Here is an 18,624-nt window from a genome sequence, read left to right as displayed (position 1 = left end):
TCACCGCAACACACCGGCCGTACACGTTGCCCATAAAAGTGGCAACCGTGGGCGTCCAACCCGGACATGCAAAACAAACAAAATAAAAATAAAGCAAGAACTTCGGCTGGTCGATATTCAAGTGAATTCAAAATTTGCGTCGCTTCCTTTATCATAACTTCTTTTTTTTTACTGAACGCTAAGACGTGTTTTGTGAAAGGCCGTCGACGAAATCGTGGATCGAAAAAGAAAAATGCAAGGTTGGCGCTTCGCCTGTCGTTGGTTGGTCGTGTCTGTTTCCGAACGAACTTTTCCATCGGCTTTCCAACTTTCCCGACCTTTCAGCTCGCATTAAATATTCAACTTGTCGTCGCGTTGGCACCACGGAGAACCGTCAGAATTCTCCGATGATCACGTGTTAACTTCTTTTATATTCAAAAAACATGCGGCGCGTGGTCGAAATATTATTGACAGCTGTTCAATGAGGATACGGTCGCCCCCTTGTTAAAATTGCATGCGGAAGTTTTAAAAAACAGGGTGGTGGTGGGAATAGATTCGGCCTGCGAGACCGTAAGTGAAGAGGAAGGGTGATAAAGCTGTGAAAGTGATCGCGATAATTTAGGCACGAAGCGTATGCGCATAATTTCGCTTGTGCGTGTATGAGTATGGATTTCAAACGTGTTGCCTTAGTGACTGACTCACCGTGATAGCTTCATGCCTACGCCGCTGCTCTTCAGTTCCTGGGATCCTGTGTTTAACCCGGGCCACTGCGGACGCATTTCGACGGAGGAGGAATGCAAAAAGAAAAAAAGAACTCTCTTGTGCTTAGATGTAGGTGCGTGTTAAAGAACCCCACGTGATCAAAATTAATCCGGAGTACCAAGTTACGGGTGGCCTCGTAATGATATCGTGGTTTCGGCGCGTAATATTCCCGGTTTTAGTTCTTTGTCGATTTTGCCCTGTCGACTGAATTTCGATGTTCGACAGATGAAGCGAAAGTTCGCTCTTGTGCTGGTTGCCGAATTTCCCTGAATGTGTTGTTTCGTGCGCGTGTTGTTGTGATGATCATCTGGTGCACTTGCGCAGATCGAATTCACTCGCCCCCCGCCCGCTTGCTTTTTTTTTGTCAAGTTTGTAAGTTTCGATATGATTGCCGTTTTATTCTGAAAAACAAATCTATATAGTCTACTGTTCTCCTTTATCACTCTGCCTTCTTTATTTTGTAGTTATTCATTCATTCATTAATTTTGCAGATAATGTAAAGGAACAGTTTTCTGTAAAAAAATTGTTTCCTGCAATTTAGGAGCCTGTCGCCATTGTGACGGTGTGCTGGCTGTTCCCAGTAACTATTTACGTGCCAGCTATCTTTTGGAATGCGGTTAGAGTCCGCGCTACCGTCATGTGCTTTTGTGCGAACGCTGTGTAGTGTTTGCCAAATAAACTAACACGCTTACACTGTGACAAACACTACCTATAAGCATCCTGAAAGATATGACATCAGAGCTAAAATTTGCGAAGCATTGGGGCCCTTTATTTAGGTGACTATCGCTTACAACCAAGCGTAAAAAAGCGACTACGCCTTTTTTTCTAAATACGCGTACGTTATAACATCTGTTCTTAGTCAAGTGCTCAAATCCAGTACAGTAAATTGCTCGTGTTTTATTTTCAAAGGGTACTGAAAACACACCTCAGCGTCAGGAAACTTTCTGTGTTGGATGCTGGAATAAAACTACATCTGACGTCGAAGGTGCGATCGTGGTCTTGTATGTAATACGTGAACTGCGCCACGCCGTCTAACCTTTTTCTTTCCATGTTCTTTTTTTTCCCCACTCGCAGCCAAGAATTCTCACTGTTTGTCATCGACAACGAATCATACGAGAAGGACGCCGTCCTGTACATCGAACTGGGAGAACCGAAACTGGAGGAAGGTAATGTTCGGTCTCCTCACTATGTGCCCTCCTCTTGTTCGTGCGTGATTACGTGTCCCACGCTTCGCCGTCTAAATTGCCCAGCAGCCATGCTCTAGTTGCCCGAATCGCCATGACCCGTAGAGCTAGACCTTAGCCGTAGAGTTGCGGCCACTGTAGATAAGCGAACGGTAACTCCGCACCACACACCTGAGCTCACGGGCTCGGGGTTGTGGCTTTGGTCTTTGCAAACTGCTCAGAACGGCGACACAAAAACGCCAACATGCTGCTGCTGCTGAGATTTATAACGAAAGTGCGCTACTTACTGCTACTAGTTAAGCAAACTGTTTAAGGAAAATGTTTGCCGAAACGCTTTGGTATAGTCATCCCCGAAGCCTTTCTCAAGATAACTTATCCCGATGAAGGTCATCAAAAGTACTGCTCTAATAAATTCCGATGCCCTTATCCCCAAGACGTGGTTAATAATGTCGGAGGCTGATTCGTATAGTTTATTTTGGTTTACTCTATTTCGTCCGTAATTCTTGGAAGCGTGAGAACGAAGTTTAGTTGCGTGTAACTTGACAACAACCAAAAGGAATTGTTGCCTTGCGCTATGCGTTCCGATAGGTGTTTCTATACTAATATCGCACGAGTTGGTTGCATATGAATAAATGAAGATGTCCGTGTGGTGAAACACTTAATGTGAGGAACACTTGTACGAAATGAGGGCTCTTCAAACAAACTGACAGTTTAGGAAATGCACGAGAAAAGTCTTAAAGAGAGAAGCTGGGTTTGAAAGCAAACGGGCTGTTGTGAAGAGAAGTCGGGATTTTGCTCAGGCAAATACCTACTGTAGCGGAATAGCTTTTGTACTTCGGTCATCAAAAGTACTGCTCTAATAAATGCCTTTTGTAAATGAAGGAGCTACCAGAGGCCAAAATTTTAAACGGTAAAAAACTTAGCAAGGCGTTTTCTTTTTACCTGTTTTTGTCTATATTAAAACGAAATCACCGTTACGTACAGCTTCTTGATGGCGAAAAACAAAACCCAAAAAATGTTCTAGAGTGTCGTAAAAAAACTATATCAGCTGGTCGGAGAACTTGCTGTAAAGCACAGAATAAATATATGGTGAATGTTGCAAAATATTTACCAATTTTTATGTTCTAAGCCTTTTTTTTAACACCCGTTACCATGTTCCAAGACATGATGTGAGGGTAACTCCTGGAAAACGTAATTTGGTTTTCCCGCATTTAAAACATTCACAGCTGGATGTGAACTCGAATATTGTTTACATGCGTGGAATAAAAAAGAAATATGTCCGAAGAAAGCGAATGTAAAAAAAAAAAGAAATTTTCCCGTTGAACTCCCTCCCTTCATGCGCTGTAGTACGTCAGGAGGTTTTCTGTAGCTTTTCAAGAACTAAATCTGTTCGTGGTCGGCTTGGCAAAACAGATTTTGAAATTTGTGAACGACACCAGCTTTCACGGAGGGCTAGGAAAAACAGGCACGTACTTACTTCCCAGTAAACCAGCGAAACTTTGGCGAAGGCTCAACAAAATCTGGAAACATATTTCCATCCTTATTGCAACTGAAGACAAAGAAGCTAAGGAGTTAAATGGCTACGGCATAACAGACACAAGACGATGTGAAGCAAAACAGGACTGGAAAGGGCAGCAGGTATAGATGACACTGATACAAATGTTTGTTGCAGTAGTTTTTTTTTTTTTTTTGTAGTAAGCCTCTCCTAACTCACGTTCCAAAGCTTCTTCACTTACCAACTATGTGCTCGTTAGAAAAGACTCGAGCAAGTACGACGGATCTTGAAAAAAAAATACACAAAAGTAGCAACACCTATAGTGACAATAGAGATTGTTCTCGCCTTTCGATTTCTTTCGATTCCGAACCGAAATGGAACCGAAATTCAAACCGGCTTTTTCTCTCCCTTACTCTCTCTCTCTTTCCGCTTTCGTTGTCGTTGTCATGCGACTTGTGGGCGGCGCCAGAGCATGAGCAACTTTTTGTCGTCACGTGGTTGACCTGTCTCTCCTCTCTCTCTCTCACTCTCCCTCATTTCTTTCTAATGAGGTGCGGTGTCCCAGATTTGCGATGATTTGGCGGCGGTGGCCGCGCCTCTTATGGCCGCACACCACGCGGCAACGCCCATCGGCGAAGCGCCAACAAAGCACGTCCGGAGCCCTCGACCCGTCATCACTCATCGCGCGTTCGGGCGCGCCACCTAGACGCAGTCAAGAGTAGCCAAGCCAATCTCTCTCTCTTTCTGGCGAGGGCAGATTGGCTTCAACTTTTGACCAACGGCTCCTGACGGAGTTGTGACTAATGACTGTCGACTAGGAAGCGCGGTAATTGTGCCTGCGAATTGGGAGAAGAAAGCGCGAACTTGTCAGCTGCAACGCGTTGTGATATTTGATCAATTGAGAACGCGAGTATGCGCTGGCTTCATTAGCGGATTAAAAAGAAAAAAGAAACGCGCGCCCTAGCGTGAACTCTGCAGCAGGCGTAAGGCTGAAGCAATCAACTATACCCACACTTGTGCCGCGCAAGTAATAGTCAGGTGATGGTCAGTTCTTGTAAGCTTCCCTCCGTGGTATATATCTTCGAAATAACTCCGCTCGTGTTCCTTCCACTGGCTCAAGATCTTCCATCCCGCTTTTGGAGGTTTTCGGGTGGCATGGTGCCGCATTATTTCTTTTAAACTTCCAAAGGAGGGATTCAGAATGATACAGTATGTGTTTCATAGGCAGCAGTGCGCGTAAATTACCGAACGGGAAATTTCCAAATTCTTTTTTTAACTTTATATGAAGCTTGACAAAAGTAAGAGGACGTGCCCTAACATATGTTTATAATACGCAGTCTTATGACCGTAGCAAAAGTCAAACCTTGTCACGTGCAAAGCTTTTGCGTTTAATGGCTATTTCGAACTAAGAAACAGGTCAGTGCATGGAACGGGTGCACTTTAGCCCAATGAATCACTCTGTGCAAGCGAGTCATATTGATACTCGTATGACATTTCTTCTGGATTTATTGTCAGACAGATATTTGCGGTGAACCGACAGTTTAATCACAATAACTGAGCAGTGAACTAACATCAAGTACTCCGGCCCTAATTTTTCACATGGCATCAAGCTTGCACCTTGTGTGAGTTGGCATTAAAAATAGGCGCGACATCTTCTTCCTGCCCCTGGCTACCGACGGAAACAACATATAACAAAGCGGATGACATTTAAATGGTCACATATAATAGTCACTTTTTATTCGCCGTAAAATGGAGGAATGGTAGTGAGCAATTTTGTAAAGCATGCCTCAAACCTTCTAGAACATGATCGGAGAATATTAGAGTCCTCAATAGAAGTGTTTCTTGAAATCTGGGGAACTTATTCTGAAGATTTTTTGAGGGAACAATCTCGAAACGGAGTCGGTGCGAAATCCCCGATCACAGCGAATAAATCGCGCTTACGAGAGCGCAAGTGTATATCAGATACTAAAAACTTCGGCGCCTATTTCTTTTTTTTTTTTTTTTTTGCTCGTGGTGCCCTGTTTTTAGTTACATAAAGGCTACTGAAACTGGGCAGCTGCGACTACAGTCGCCACGTCATTCGCAATATGTATTGCTACATTCTGTATGACTACGTGCAATCGTACGTCGAGAGATTGGCTCCCCTGTGGGCACACTGCTTTGCAAGAGTACGTAACAAAAAAAAAAAAAAAAGAGGGCGTGGCCTTTCCTTAATGGCAGCTGAGCGCACTTCTCCAGCCCTAATTACATTTGGAGCTTCGAAGCAGTGTACATATGAGGGCGTGCTGGTCTTTAGTGCTCAAATATTTCTGTGACTGCTGTATACGCTGAACGAACTGGGTCGGAAAGTAATTATGAAGGATGCAGAGGAAGCGTAAAAGGATGACGTGATCGACTGGAATGGGAATGGGCGACGCCATTAGCTTCGATTGCAATATCCTGCGTTTGTGCGTGAACAGTGCCCCATAAATTAGTGTAAAACGATCACTGCCAAAAATGAAAGAAAGAAATGATCGCGCTTCGGCAAATGTCTAAACGACTCGCTCTGAGAGGAGGCTCTGATGGGAACGTAGCTGCTGGGCTAAATACAGGACTCCAAGCCTTGCGCAATGATAGCATGAAGAAATCGGGGGGGGGGGGGGGGGGGGGGGCTAGACATCGTATAAGCAAATTATAAAGTGAACAAACTCGGTTTAAACTTACCGCAAGTTCTGCGATTTTGTTCAACTTACATATTACCATATTATGTGCGCAAGTCTAGGCTTGCTGAGGTAAAATGAAATTTTTTTTTGGGGGGGGGAGGGGGGGGGCTAAGGATAGTTTATGCAACAGAACTATAGTTCTGCATTTTACAATGACGTAATCAAACTAGAATTGAATCGTTCGGTAAATCAATATCAGGTGCTGTCGGTGACATTTGTGCACGTGTTCTTGCACTTTTAAGTCACTCTGCGGTTGAACTCAAACCATAGCCCCTCTATTAATCATCAATAAACACTGCATGCCAATTGATTCGTGGCAGCAGTAATTTGACTGTAAGGGTGCTCGAAAGAGGACTAGGTGAAGCAGTGTACTGAACGTTTTTTTTTTCCTATTGCTAACTGTCATTCAAGTTATACTGACGTAAATTTGCGAACAATATGTGTCGAATATCCCAACGTGGGAATAATGAGTTTTCTATAGTCGGCACGAAGCATATTTTAGAGCTGGAACTTCTCTCGTGAATAACAACGCGGAAAATGTCCACTTGCGCGATTAGCGTCTTCCCGGTACTCTGGAATGTCGAAGGCGACGTGCGTGCTTTGCTGGCGCTGATGGGCACAGTTATTTGTCGCTTGTTTCGTGTCGTTATCACGTGACGTGACGTTATGAAGTGGTTGTGACGTCCCGTGTTGTCATTACGGACGCCGCGTACTTGAATGCATCTTCGTTATTGTGCCTGTGCTGCGTATCTCTGACTCGAGTAAACGGAGGAATGTGCTCGTCAAAATCGAAGCTGCATGCTGTCATTTAACACTCTACTAATTTCGAATTCTTAACTTCCTTTGACGCTCGCCACTCTGCGGCCAAGAGTACTGCACAAATTCGCGGAGTTCATTTTTTCTCATATCACAAAATTCGACGTACCTGTATGTCTATAAATATTTCCTTACAAAGGGAAGAACCTAATGGTGCAGAGAAAGAGTACGTTGTGTTATTTATAGGTAACATCTATATTCGAGAGCAGTGAAATGCCGTGAAGGGAGTGTGGGACGGACATTGAAACGAATTGCCACAGCACCCTGTTTTTTTCTGCTCAGGTTGAAGCTATTAATCTGCGTTATCACAAGTTACCAACTACGCACTACTTCGACGAGGTCGCATTTTTCGACATGTATTGCTAGCACACGCTGGTTAACGGTGCTTTTGTTCAAGCCTAACGTGAGATCAACAATACTGAACGCGACATTGCAGACTGATAGTGTTCTACAGGAATAGCTATTTAAAACTCGTATGCAGCAACTAATGAGGACATGTACTTGTCGCCAAATGACTCGCGTGATGCTTATCTAACATCAATGCGAGTTGTCAGGAAGATAATTATGTGGCCAAAGCTGTGATAGGAGATAAAGCACGTTTACACGTACATTTGAGTTTTGATGTAAAGTATACATGAACGATAAACGGTGAGCAGATTGGGCCAGAACGAGGCATAATTGTTCAGTCTAGTTGCGTCACCTTCCTTCGTCTTGTCTGGGTTGCAACATTGCGTAAGAAAAAAAAATAATATGCGTGACACTTCAGTAATAATTCTACATGAACAGCGAATTGAATTCGTGTATCTCAGAAATTGTTAGCAGAGGCGGTGGGATTCGCACTTTAACAGTCGGAGCATTCGAAATAACTTGCCTAACAAGATCCAACAGAAAGTTGCTCATGCAGGTATTCAGAGTGGAGGCAATGATTTTCATCTCGTGAGCAGTAGTAGTGGAACCACATGTTTGACAGGGTAATGCAGTAGCGAAAAACGTGTGCATCTTTATGTGGTAACTCCTCACGACCACGTTAAATTCCACGGAACATATTGCGAGTAGCAATTTTTATGTAACCGTCAGGGGAGATGGTGAAATTATTGCTGAGAAAAACACTTACCCACTTCCATTAGTGGTTGAACAGGTAGCCTTTTTTTAGTATTTTTGAATAACTCAGACAGGTTATACATCTAGAAGCAAGTGTTTCTTTTTCTCTGCACAAGTACAATTCGCTTATTGTGCACAGCTACATTCGCGGATACGCATGCTACGTGGCAAAGATGTAATGTACAAGGCTACAGGACTTCTTCCGCATTGAACAGACACCAGAATACGTTTTGAGAGTTTGATGCTTTCGGTGGAGTTTACAGAACCATCGTGTTTTTTTTTTTCGCAACCCGAACACCTGTATACGAGAGTGCCGAAGAAGATGACCAGATCTTACATAGCCGCCTCGGCGGCAATGTCAATACTCAGGTCGCACGCTACTGCTTCCGCGGAGAACGGTAGTTTGTAGTGCTTTCAAGTACACGTACATTTGCTGCGCTCTCCCCTCTGCGTTGGCTGTTTTTGAGTTATTGAAGGGATGAAAGAAAAGAGGCTTGTACATTGCTTTGTTGTCGTTGTCCTCAAGAATCTTGGAAATGTCTCTAGAATCCTTTTCTCGTAGCATTTCCTTTACCAATATATTTAGAGTGTAAATTCTCTAACATAAATGCAAACGAGTGCGAAAGGCGTCCGGTGTTCAAAACACGCATCCTGAACTAACGCATCGGAAGTCGTAGCAATAAATGGGATGCCCGTTTACGTCCTCGCTATTTTGGCGTCATTAAGGCTAGTAGCCTGTAACTGTTTGTCCTAATACTTTCGTCAGTACTTTTATGATATTTTACTTAGGAGTTACCTCAAGACAAGCAGGAAATAACTGTATCATAGTGAAGAGTAATAAATATTTGACATGGAATTATGGTATAATAGGTCATTTTCTGCTTCTCCTCAGATATGGGCCAGTAGGTACCCAGGTGCGAGTTACAAATACGATGACATTGAACATGAACCAACTTGAATTCTAAATCTGTTTAATGATTAGATGAGTGCACTAGGTAACAGAACTAGAGTTAATTTATTGGAGGTAATCCCAGAAATAGAAACATTAGTGTTGTGGAATGACAGGTGGATCATGAAATCTTAGCCCTGCCTCAAATTTCTGAACATTTATTTCTAATATAGATCGAACATTCCTCGAACAAAGGTCTTCTAGAGACATTTCGTGCGCTGAAAATGGAATCGTCGGCCTAATGACATGGGCGGAAATTGTACGCTACTTGAAACGGTTTACGATTAGCACAGGCTCATATTGTGAGCTTCTATCCTAAACCCGTCAGCAACGGAGTGAACAAAATTTTCTTTTAAAGAAACTTCCTTAAGAAGCCCTCTGTAATTTGTGGAAACGTCAATATCTCGCCAAATTTTTATATTGCCACGCAGAATGCGGTGGGTATCTCGCGGTGTACAGATTTTTGTTAGACATTGTATTGCTGTGGCATGCAGTTGCAGCTGCGAAATTGTTTGAGCATTTTTCCCGCTCACTCGGAGCGTCTCCCAATCACCCTGTAGCAAGTTGCGCGAGTCCCGAATTCGTGTGTGTGTGTGTGTGTTTTGCTTACTACAGCTTCGTTAGAACAACAATAAGACGTTGAAGTCCAGAATAAACATTTCGGCAGGAACCACCGAAGATCATAGTCAATGTCAACGATAGCTTTCTGGTATGACCCGCTACATATCACCTCAAGCCATCCGCGTATCTCAAAACCTTATCTCCCCATCAGCAGGCTCGCGAAGCGGCAGTCTCACCGGCAAGCACAGATGTCAAATGATACCGCGACATTTCGCAATACCGCGAATGTTGCAATCACTGCTACCCCAGCTGAAACTCTGCAGCAACCTGCACAATGTTTGGTGTCCTGGCTGCAACTTCGTTGCACTGCCACCAGCAGGCGGCAGCGCTCAACGCGGAGGTGTGTAGTACAAATGGAGCACTATCCTTTTGATATGTATGTTAGGCTACGTACCCCGTTGTGTCGTCACGGCAGGAGTGACCAAGACAGGGTGCATACCAGTAGCGCGTGCGTAGTGCCCAAGTTGTCTTGTTCGGGCACATGACCAGGGACCCACTCTGTCTGCTCGGTGAGAGTGCAGCCAACCCGGTGGCCGAAATTGGCTCTCCCGCCACAAACGGCCAGAAACGCACGAAACCGCAGAGCGGGTGAAGAGCCAAAGAAGGCTATCTGTGTACAACAGTATTGCGCACTACTGCACTGCAGTTTGAATTCGGTATAGTTAGAAACAACCACGTTCTTGACGTACCGCGTTTTTTTTTTTCACTGAATGACTGGCTTCGCGACGGAACTACGCGTTCGCTTTCATGAAAAATAAAAAAAACAACTTTGAATTGCTTCGCGAAGACGATGATTCCATAGTCGGCGCTCAGTTTCGTATATCGGCAGCTCGAGGCCGTCTCGTGGGGGAAAGCGCAGCACGTGAAAAATGAATCCAAGTGTATGCGATATGGCACGGGAAACCCACGATATTTCCGTTCAGTCTTGCAAACGGACGTTTTTTTCTTAATGCCTTCCATGACGTACAGCTTTCGTAGTGAGTAGAGGCTGTTGCTGGGCTGCACTTGGCTTTCTCGTAGCAGTGGCCGTTATACGGTGACGTCATCTGTACTGCCGCTTACGTAGTGTGTAGGAGCAGTATCTGTGCCGCTTTGTAGTTTCGCAATGCCATGCTCTCTGTCTTCTCTCTCTGTCTCTTTGAAGCGCTTTCTTGTTTGTTTGTTTGTTTTCTTGCATTGTGTGATACTGCCAAGATATTCTGTTATCTTTTTACATTTCTTTCTCTGTCTCCACTGTGGCCTTCTTACGATATCGTCGCACTGCTCTTATTTCACTTGCGTTTTTCTGAATTTCCCGCTGTCTTCTGTTTGAGAAATGCTACGTTCGTTCTTACAATGGGCCAAGTGAAGGGTTTCCAGCGAGTGCAATAACCGTTCTTCGAATGCCGCTAGACGCCAGAGATGACCAGGAAGCCGCAGAGGGCTTCTTGAATTGTGGTCGCATAAATGGGCTCCTGAATACTAGAGAGGTACCTAAAAACCGCAATTCCTAACACCGGTTCATCAATTTATAGTAAGCTTGTGGTTTTCATACTTGGAAACTTTTCCAAACTGTAATTATTGTTTGTCTAATGCTATTCGCGAAAAGAATGAAAATGAAATACGCAATTCGCGCACAGTTTCTCAAGCCTGTTACGAAATATTTCTCCGAAAATGCGCAATAAAATCAACCGCAAGGACATCGGGAATGTACGATTGTTTTTACAGTGCGGAAAAGCAGTTGTCTCCAGGGGCTGAACACAAATGGTATTCAGCTTTAGCTCGTCAAATATGTTGCCCATTTCGATATTTTCGGCCACATTAAAGAAATTAAAATAAAATGTGCCAGACTGATTCTGGAAACCCTTCAAACTTGCTCGACAAACTTTGCTTTTGTTTCATTTTCCTTTTTCTTTTTTCTTTTTGTTGAGCTCTAATAGTTTGCGCTTGTCTTGAAGATTCTGTTCATCTTTCTTTCTCTTTACTTCTATTCTCTGCTTCTCTTTTTTCTTTTCCTCGACTGGGGGTTCGTCTGTTCCCAACGTTTTCAAAATGTGCGTCCCCTGTCCCCAAACCTCCTCCCCCCCCCCCCCATCTCAACCTGTCGTCCTGTGCCACCTCTGACCTCCTGTTCCTAGACGACCCTTACTACATCCAAGAAAAGCTGGCCTATGAGAAATCAGGTAGGCGCATCGCGTGTGACCCCTATGCGATCTGCACTGCTCGCCGATTCGCTTGCAAACATTCACGGTTATATCAACCTAGTTATGCGCTTGCCAGCTACATCCTTTTCTCTCTCTCTCTTTCTTTTTCTTTATGATATGCGTATGCATCACGATGGCTATATCTCACGCGATTTTTCTCACTGTTATATGCTGATTTTACTTTAGTACTGCCTTGCGCTTGTAGACTATGCGCTGCTCGCATTGAATGAAATCGTGAATGATGCTCTCACCTGCCCGTTACGTGGAAGCAATATGAATAGCGTTTCGCTTCGTCACCGCTTTGTTCGATTATTTGTGTTGTGCCTGAATGGTTGACAGCGTCATCTGTTATGCCTGCTTTGAGATCTTTTTTTTTTCCTGAAACGGCTTTAAACAATAGTTACCTCCAAGTTCCTCCAGACGCCGTTTCTTGTTTCTCATTTTTTGGTCCTAAATATATATGTTGAAAGTGTTCTAAACCCTTGAAAGTCAAGCAGCAGACCACTCGCGTTCCGGCCCATGTTGTTTGAGAGCAACGTATTGTTTTGGACGGCACCAAACATAGGTCATTGAGTGTATATCGGCATAGTTTTACCTGTAGCATTGTTATGCAATAATAGTGCGTACCTTCGTATGGACTAAATAAAGGCCTGCATATGATTTAGGGCTTATGATATGTGTGCATAAGGCGAAAATTGTTTCGTTAATAGCTATGTTGTAAAGGGACAATGAAAATAGAACGACAGAGTTTGTCGCATTGCTCCATGCTATTTACACTGGTCTACTAAAATAAACGTGTTTGTGCGAAATGTATGTCTAAGGTAAATACGGATATAGGAAGCGACCAAACAATTAAAGGAGAACGATCCGAGGCGTCTGCAAGAACAATGGAGAGCGTTGTTTAAGCCGTTTTTTGCTTGTTTTTGCTGCATTTCTGGACATTTTTGGCATCGTCCGTGGCGTCAGTCACAATAGCCTGACCGCCCATTCGTTTTTTTTTTGTGCATTTTTCTGTCTGACTTGCTCTACGGCTAGCAGTATGAAATCACCAGAATTCGACATTCAAGATTGTCATGTCAACGACTTGTTAGCAGGACTCCAGCATGGAATTTTTTGTTGACTCCTGCATAGAATTTTTTGTTGCTTTCCTCTCTGTGGGGTATAAGACAAGGTCCGACAAAAAGGAAATAGTGGATCCCGGAGCTCACGATAGTACACTCCTAGAAGGTTTTATCTGGGGTGCTAATTTAAAAGAAGGTGTCTATGTACACGCCTCATCCATGTTTTTCTGTGTATGTTCACTTGAACCGAACAATTTTTCGGCGGCTATCTGAAAGTCTACTACTTAGAACAGAACATGCATGGACATAAAATGTTCTCGGCAGGCTGTGATCTACCAAACCGAAAGCGGGCAGTCAACTTACTGGTAGAAGTTAACAGAAAGTGTCGAATTTTTGCATTTCCGAAAGTTCGAGTCTCCTGGAGATTCAAGTTCCTGTAAAAATCCAAGTTTAGCCAAGTTTAGCTGGCACATATGCGACAGCCGTCAGGAAATATAAAACGATAGTTAGTTTTCAACGATAATAGGGCGCAAATTACAGCCCCGCTTCCATTGGGTGTCACTACATAGACATCATAAATCAATCGCTAGGCTTGCTCTTCTTCTCCATAACTGTCAAAAAATAACTGCGGAACTAATTACCTCAAAACTAAATACTAAACTGTGTGACCTGAGTGCTTATAGTGAAGAAAAGCAACGTTACATAGTTCATACTCCTGCAAACAGAGCTCCAAATTCCTTAATGTCTTAATCATTGCATTTGCCCTACTTCAATAATTTCGAAAGGCAACCTTTTCGCGTACTGGAACGATCGTGTGTGTAATATTTCATTCAGTATGATACTTTGCGAATGTTTTCCATAGTAGCTTGACGAGGTTGAGAAGTAGCGCGAAAATGTCAACACAAAACGCACACACAAAGTGCAAATACACGTCTTCGACCGTGTGTGTTCATTTACGGCTGCTCGCGCTGCATTTCAACCTCGTCAGGATGTGCCACTTACTACTCCCCAGCTACTCTTAGAGACCTACCACATTTACATAATCCGCAAAAATCCTGAATGTTTCTAGTAACTTTCTGTTCAACGCTCCTGTTGCCATGACAAAACTGATACCTTCGCGGAAACTTTCAAAAATCCGAGTGGCCCACACCTTTTCTTTTTGCTCGATAACGCTCCTCAAGACAGAGATATTTGTTCTCCTCAAGGTAGGTTATCGCGCTCATTCTTAATGCTTTTTCCTCGGCTGTAATACTGATGTCGAATTGTTTCTCGCAGATTTAACGGGCTTAAGTATCCCCCTCCGTAGTGAACCTGAACTGTTTACGGTGCGTCAGCTTTTGTACGCTTGGCAAGGTGGATTGAGACTGAGAACTGAGCAACTCGCACTGTATTCACCTCGAGATTCGCGCAGACGTCACATGACACGAAACTACAGTCTCCTGCGCACTTCTTTTACCGTAGTTTTTGTTTTTGTGTGTGCGTTTCGTGAACTCTGCGCAGATCCCTAAAGACGGGTTGTCAAGGTGGGTCGATGGACTTTGAAAGTTTCCCGCGCTTGGTTCAGTCCCACTTGAATGGTCGTAATCACGTGATACAAACAAAACCAAAGCTGGTGCATGTGAACGCCCGCAAAACCAGCTAGGATCTCTTTTTTTTTCAGCCTGCAGTCGTGACGCATGTCTGGCTGTGCTCGTCACACGTGCATGCGCGCCCTGCACCAACCACACTGTGCTCATAGTGTCACGTGACGCGACAGGGCCTATACCGGAAGCAGCTGTACATCTTGAGCCATTCAAAACCACCATTTTACTGCCCGTAACTATTAAATAGGCGCAATGAACACCCTATGAGCGACGCTGCCTGTGAGGGCAATTTAAGCACACTTGGGTATACGCTAGCAATTTGATTTCGTTGTAAAAAAAACCAGACAAATGAAGATATTGCATTGTTCTGTTTTTCTTCTAGGGGGGGGGGCAACTGGGGGGGAGGCAACTTCTGTCAGCCAAAAATTCATTCTGTCACATGCTGAGGTTAAACGGAGCTGGTACTTTTGGGGCCCAGTACGCCTGCCATTTTCTTTTTTCTTTCTTTAAAGTTGCGCCACTGGGTTCGTGCAAGCGTTGAGCATGTGACTACGTTAATGTCACGTGTTTGACTTTAGCCAAGAGGTCACAGCTGCTTCTGTATATACCATCTGTCGCTTTAACACACTCTTTTACCTCACATCAACATAACACCAACAACACATTGTCATTTTCAGCAACATTCGTAACCGTGAACTTCGCATTGTCATTTGTGAAAGCATTTCAATTTTGGGAAGCTTTCTCCGTCTTCACGCGAAAGTATATGCCTTCAAAAGGCGCCATGCAACGAAAGGAAAAATGTGAAGAAAAATTGTCCTGTGCATTTGTTACTTCTATTGTGCGTCACCTGTCTTGGAAACCTCCATTTTTTGAACAGTAAATATTACTTACTTTATATGTAAACCATATCAAATATACCACGAAAACTAGGCTGCCGTGAGAATAGAGGTCTCAATACCCCTGGAAATATCTTGTGATGCTCAAATACATTCGTAACAACCTTAACGCAGAGTTCTACTCAAGTCTATCATTTTGGCAGCCGGCGTACCATATGCCAAATAAATAACGTACGTTTGTTGAAACATAGATCATAATACCTTAATTGGTCATTTTTTTATTATTCATTCCTGTCATACGACAAAACGCGGCGAAGGAGCACATGTTTGCTTTTGCAAACAATAATATAGAGACCTGAGAGGTGGACGCCATCATGAGTGTTGATCTCGTTGGATTCTCTCATTGGCATTGTTTTTGAGCTGGAATGGCTTACCACAGTTCGTTTGATGGTTAACAACGTTAAACTGGATATTACCTCATGAGCCAGAACTTATCATTACAGGTTAGCAGCGATTGGAGTTACTGGGCAGTCATTTTCAATTCATTTCTTTTTTTTTAAGACAAGAGTAAAAACAAAACAATATTGGAATGTTCGTGATGAAGAGTACAGCTTGAGATTTATTCAAAAATTTTGAGCCTAAATTCCTTACATCAGCAGAAGTCTCCCGAAAAAGGATTACGCAATACGTACATAAGTGCTCGATACTGATACTCAAGAAAATTAGCCACGTTACTGAATAATCAACGCCTTTTCGGAAGAAACGAAATGGGAATTTTGTTTGCTTAAGTGAAAAAGTTTCTCCAAGAGATTTTCATACAATGATAACATCACTGGAACCTTAACTACTAAAAGGATATAAACACTAAAGCCGATAGCTCATTGGACAAATCACCACAGATAAAACAAGTGTTCGCACTTGCTGTTCATAAACAAACAGAAGGAAATGATTTCCTTTACAATATACGGCTTACCATCTTCAATACCTTCAGATTTTTTCTATTCTAAACGATAGCTGAGTCGCTCATTACCAGAGTCGAATCCTCCTATTCATCCATGAGAACAAGTCGCCGTATCGGAACGCTAAATGCTACCGCCGAAAAAAAAAAGAAAGTACTTTCCTCTAGATTTTCACAGACTCATCAACGCGTCGCTTCATTCACGGAAAAGCCATCGTCACTCACTTTCAAACTGCCGGCGAGTCTAGCATGTTAATCTTCGAGGCGCTGGGTGAATCATCCTCGTGTTTTAGCCTCCGCCTCCCCAATGGCCTCCGCCTGTGCCCAGTCGAAGCGTTCCCGCCTGAGTGGTGTGCGCCCGCTCTCGCTCGCCGCTCACTTTCGTTGTAACGCTTATTGTCACGCTTGCGTGGACGTGGGTGCAGATCTCCTTCGCGAGCACGGAGTGGACGAAGTGCCCGAGGTCGAGCTCACCGAGGCGCAGAAGATTGCGCTCATGGGACGCCCGCGCCTGGGTGACCAATGCCGTTGCACCGTGCGCATCAAGGAGAGCAAGGAGTTCAAGGTCAGTACCCGTCGCCCCGCCTTGGAGAGCCGCCGGTTGACGGACGGCTCCACGGCCGATGCGCGGTTAACTGCGCAGCGCCGGAAGCACGACACGCACCAACAAAACAAAAGAATCCACCTAGTTATTTAATTTGGTGACTTAGCTCAAAGTGGCCGGCAGACGCAAAACAGACGACGAACATTTATATTGGCATTAGAGAGGCCATTGCTGCTTAACATCCGCATGTTAGCAAGAAGCAACAATACCTTGATTGGGGCGAGTTGGTTCCTCTTGACGGTTTTCATAAAGAAAGCGCTAAAGGCGAAGTCAAGGTCGAAGAAACACATACGACAGGACTGTCGCATGTGTTCCTTCGACTTCGTCTTCGTCTTTAGCACTTTTTTGTGAAAACCGTCAACAAGAAGCAGTTGCATACGAAAAAAGAAATATGTCGGAGTGTATAACGACTTCATAAATAAGCAGTTGTTAAATGGATGTTTGGTACGAAAGCGCAAGGTAGGAGTGGATGCTTAGTGTCTAATAGTGTGTTTTCTAAATATTTCTGAACTGAGCTTTGCCGCATGCTGGCTGTCGCATTTGCCAAGATTTTGGCAACGCAGTCATATTGCAATCGGCGCTTAGTTTACGGTTTGTGCGTAACGCGACAGGGCGCCATGGACAAGTGGCTCTCGTGATAGAACCGCGTGCAACAGACAAGCTGCATCATTTTAAGAACGACTAGTGCCGACATTAGTTGGCAAAGTGTGCAATACAGAGAAGCGCCTTTCAAACTGAATACGCGATACACATTACATGCACGATTAACAATGCCAATCGTGCACTAAGGCACCTACGCCGTAATTTCAACACTGCATCGACTCAGCCTTAACTAACTTTCCACGAGACACTTGTTCAACCTGAGCTAGAGCATGCTTTGGCAATCTGGACCTTTCTCGAACTACTCTAATGCAACTCACTGAAAGTGTTCAAAATCGTGCTTCTCGTTTTATATTGTCTAATTATTCTCTTAACGCCAGTGCTACATCCACGAAACTTACCTTTAGTCTACCTGAACTCCGATATCGTCTTTAATGTGCGCCATTGTGCCTTTTCGTAAGAACTATTATTTGAACCTCGCTCTAAATGAACAAATTATAGCGCGTTCGTCATGCATATCGTGTCGTTGTAATCGCAAACTTTAAAGTTGGTGTACCGTCTTGTCCAACAAACTTGTGCCAGGATTCCTTTATTCCAAGAACAAATCTGGATTGGAACCCGCCTGCCTGCTTTCTTCGCCACTGTTCCAGACAATGCAAGTTTCAAGGGAGCCGTTGACAATACGTTGTGTTAAAACACTATTGCTACACATGTATGTGCTTGTTGTTCATGTATACCACTCCTTTTTGTAACGCCTTGAGGCCAGGAAAGTACTTTTATAAATAAATAAATAAATACGTGTGCCGCCGTTAGTTTCCAAATTGTGTGATACAGAGAAGCGCACTTCGAAATAAGACGAACGGTCAATTCATTGTTCCCTCTCGCATACCTCAAGTACTGGCAGGCACAAAACTTCAGCACTTGGGCAGGTAATAACGAAAACAAACATTGCGCACGTTGTGCATGCCGTCGTGCATAACCTCTCCTAATTTTCGGCATCACTTGCGATAAAGGACGTGCAAAGGCCGTGGTGGCAATGCCAGGGACCAGACGGGATATACCAGTGCGAACAAAATCCGCCAGTAGTCAAAACACGTCTCATGTCTTGCGCTGCGTTTCTGTGAAAGTCGCAGCATTTCTATAGCGTCATTCTTTTTCGAATTCCTCAAATGCCTTTGTCTTTGCTGCAT

At 43.9% G+C, this 18,624-nt stretch overlaps 1 protein-coding gene across 5 annotated transcripts in view; it reads left to right on the top strand.

Annotated features, from left to right (window-relative positions):
- Calx (sodium/calcium exchanger 3) overlaps positions 1-18,624 on the top strand; it is a 322,106-nt gene that overhangs the window by 285,439 nt on the left and 18,043 nt on the right. For 3 of the 5 annotated variants that reach the window (XM_075699210.1, XM_075699207.1, XM_075699208.1), the window contains 3 exons: positions 1,816-1,907; positions 11,727-11,771; positions 16,656-16,795. In XM_075699210.1, the coding sequence (XP_075555325.1) occupies positions 1,816-1,907; positions 11,727-11,771; positions 16,656-16,795 (277 nt within the window). The remainder of the gene's footprint in view (positions 1-1,815; positions 1,908-11,726; positions 11,772-16,655; positions 16,796-18,624) is intronic. The other 2 variants (XM_075699211.1, XM_075699209.1) reach the window with 1 other exon arrangement.

This window comes from Dermacentor variabilis, chromosome 7, assembly GCF_050947875.1.
Source record: "Dermacentor variabilis isolate Ectoservices chromosome 7, ASM5094787v1, whole genome shotgun sequence".
NCBI classification, from domain to species: domain Eukaryota; kingdom Metazoa; phylum Arthropoda; class Arachnida; order Ixodida; family Ixodidae; genus Dermacentor; species Dermacentor variabilis.
Note: the sequence above shows the minus strand (reverse complement) of the source record. Positions and strands in the feature narration are given on the sequence as shown.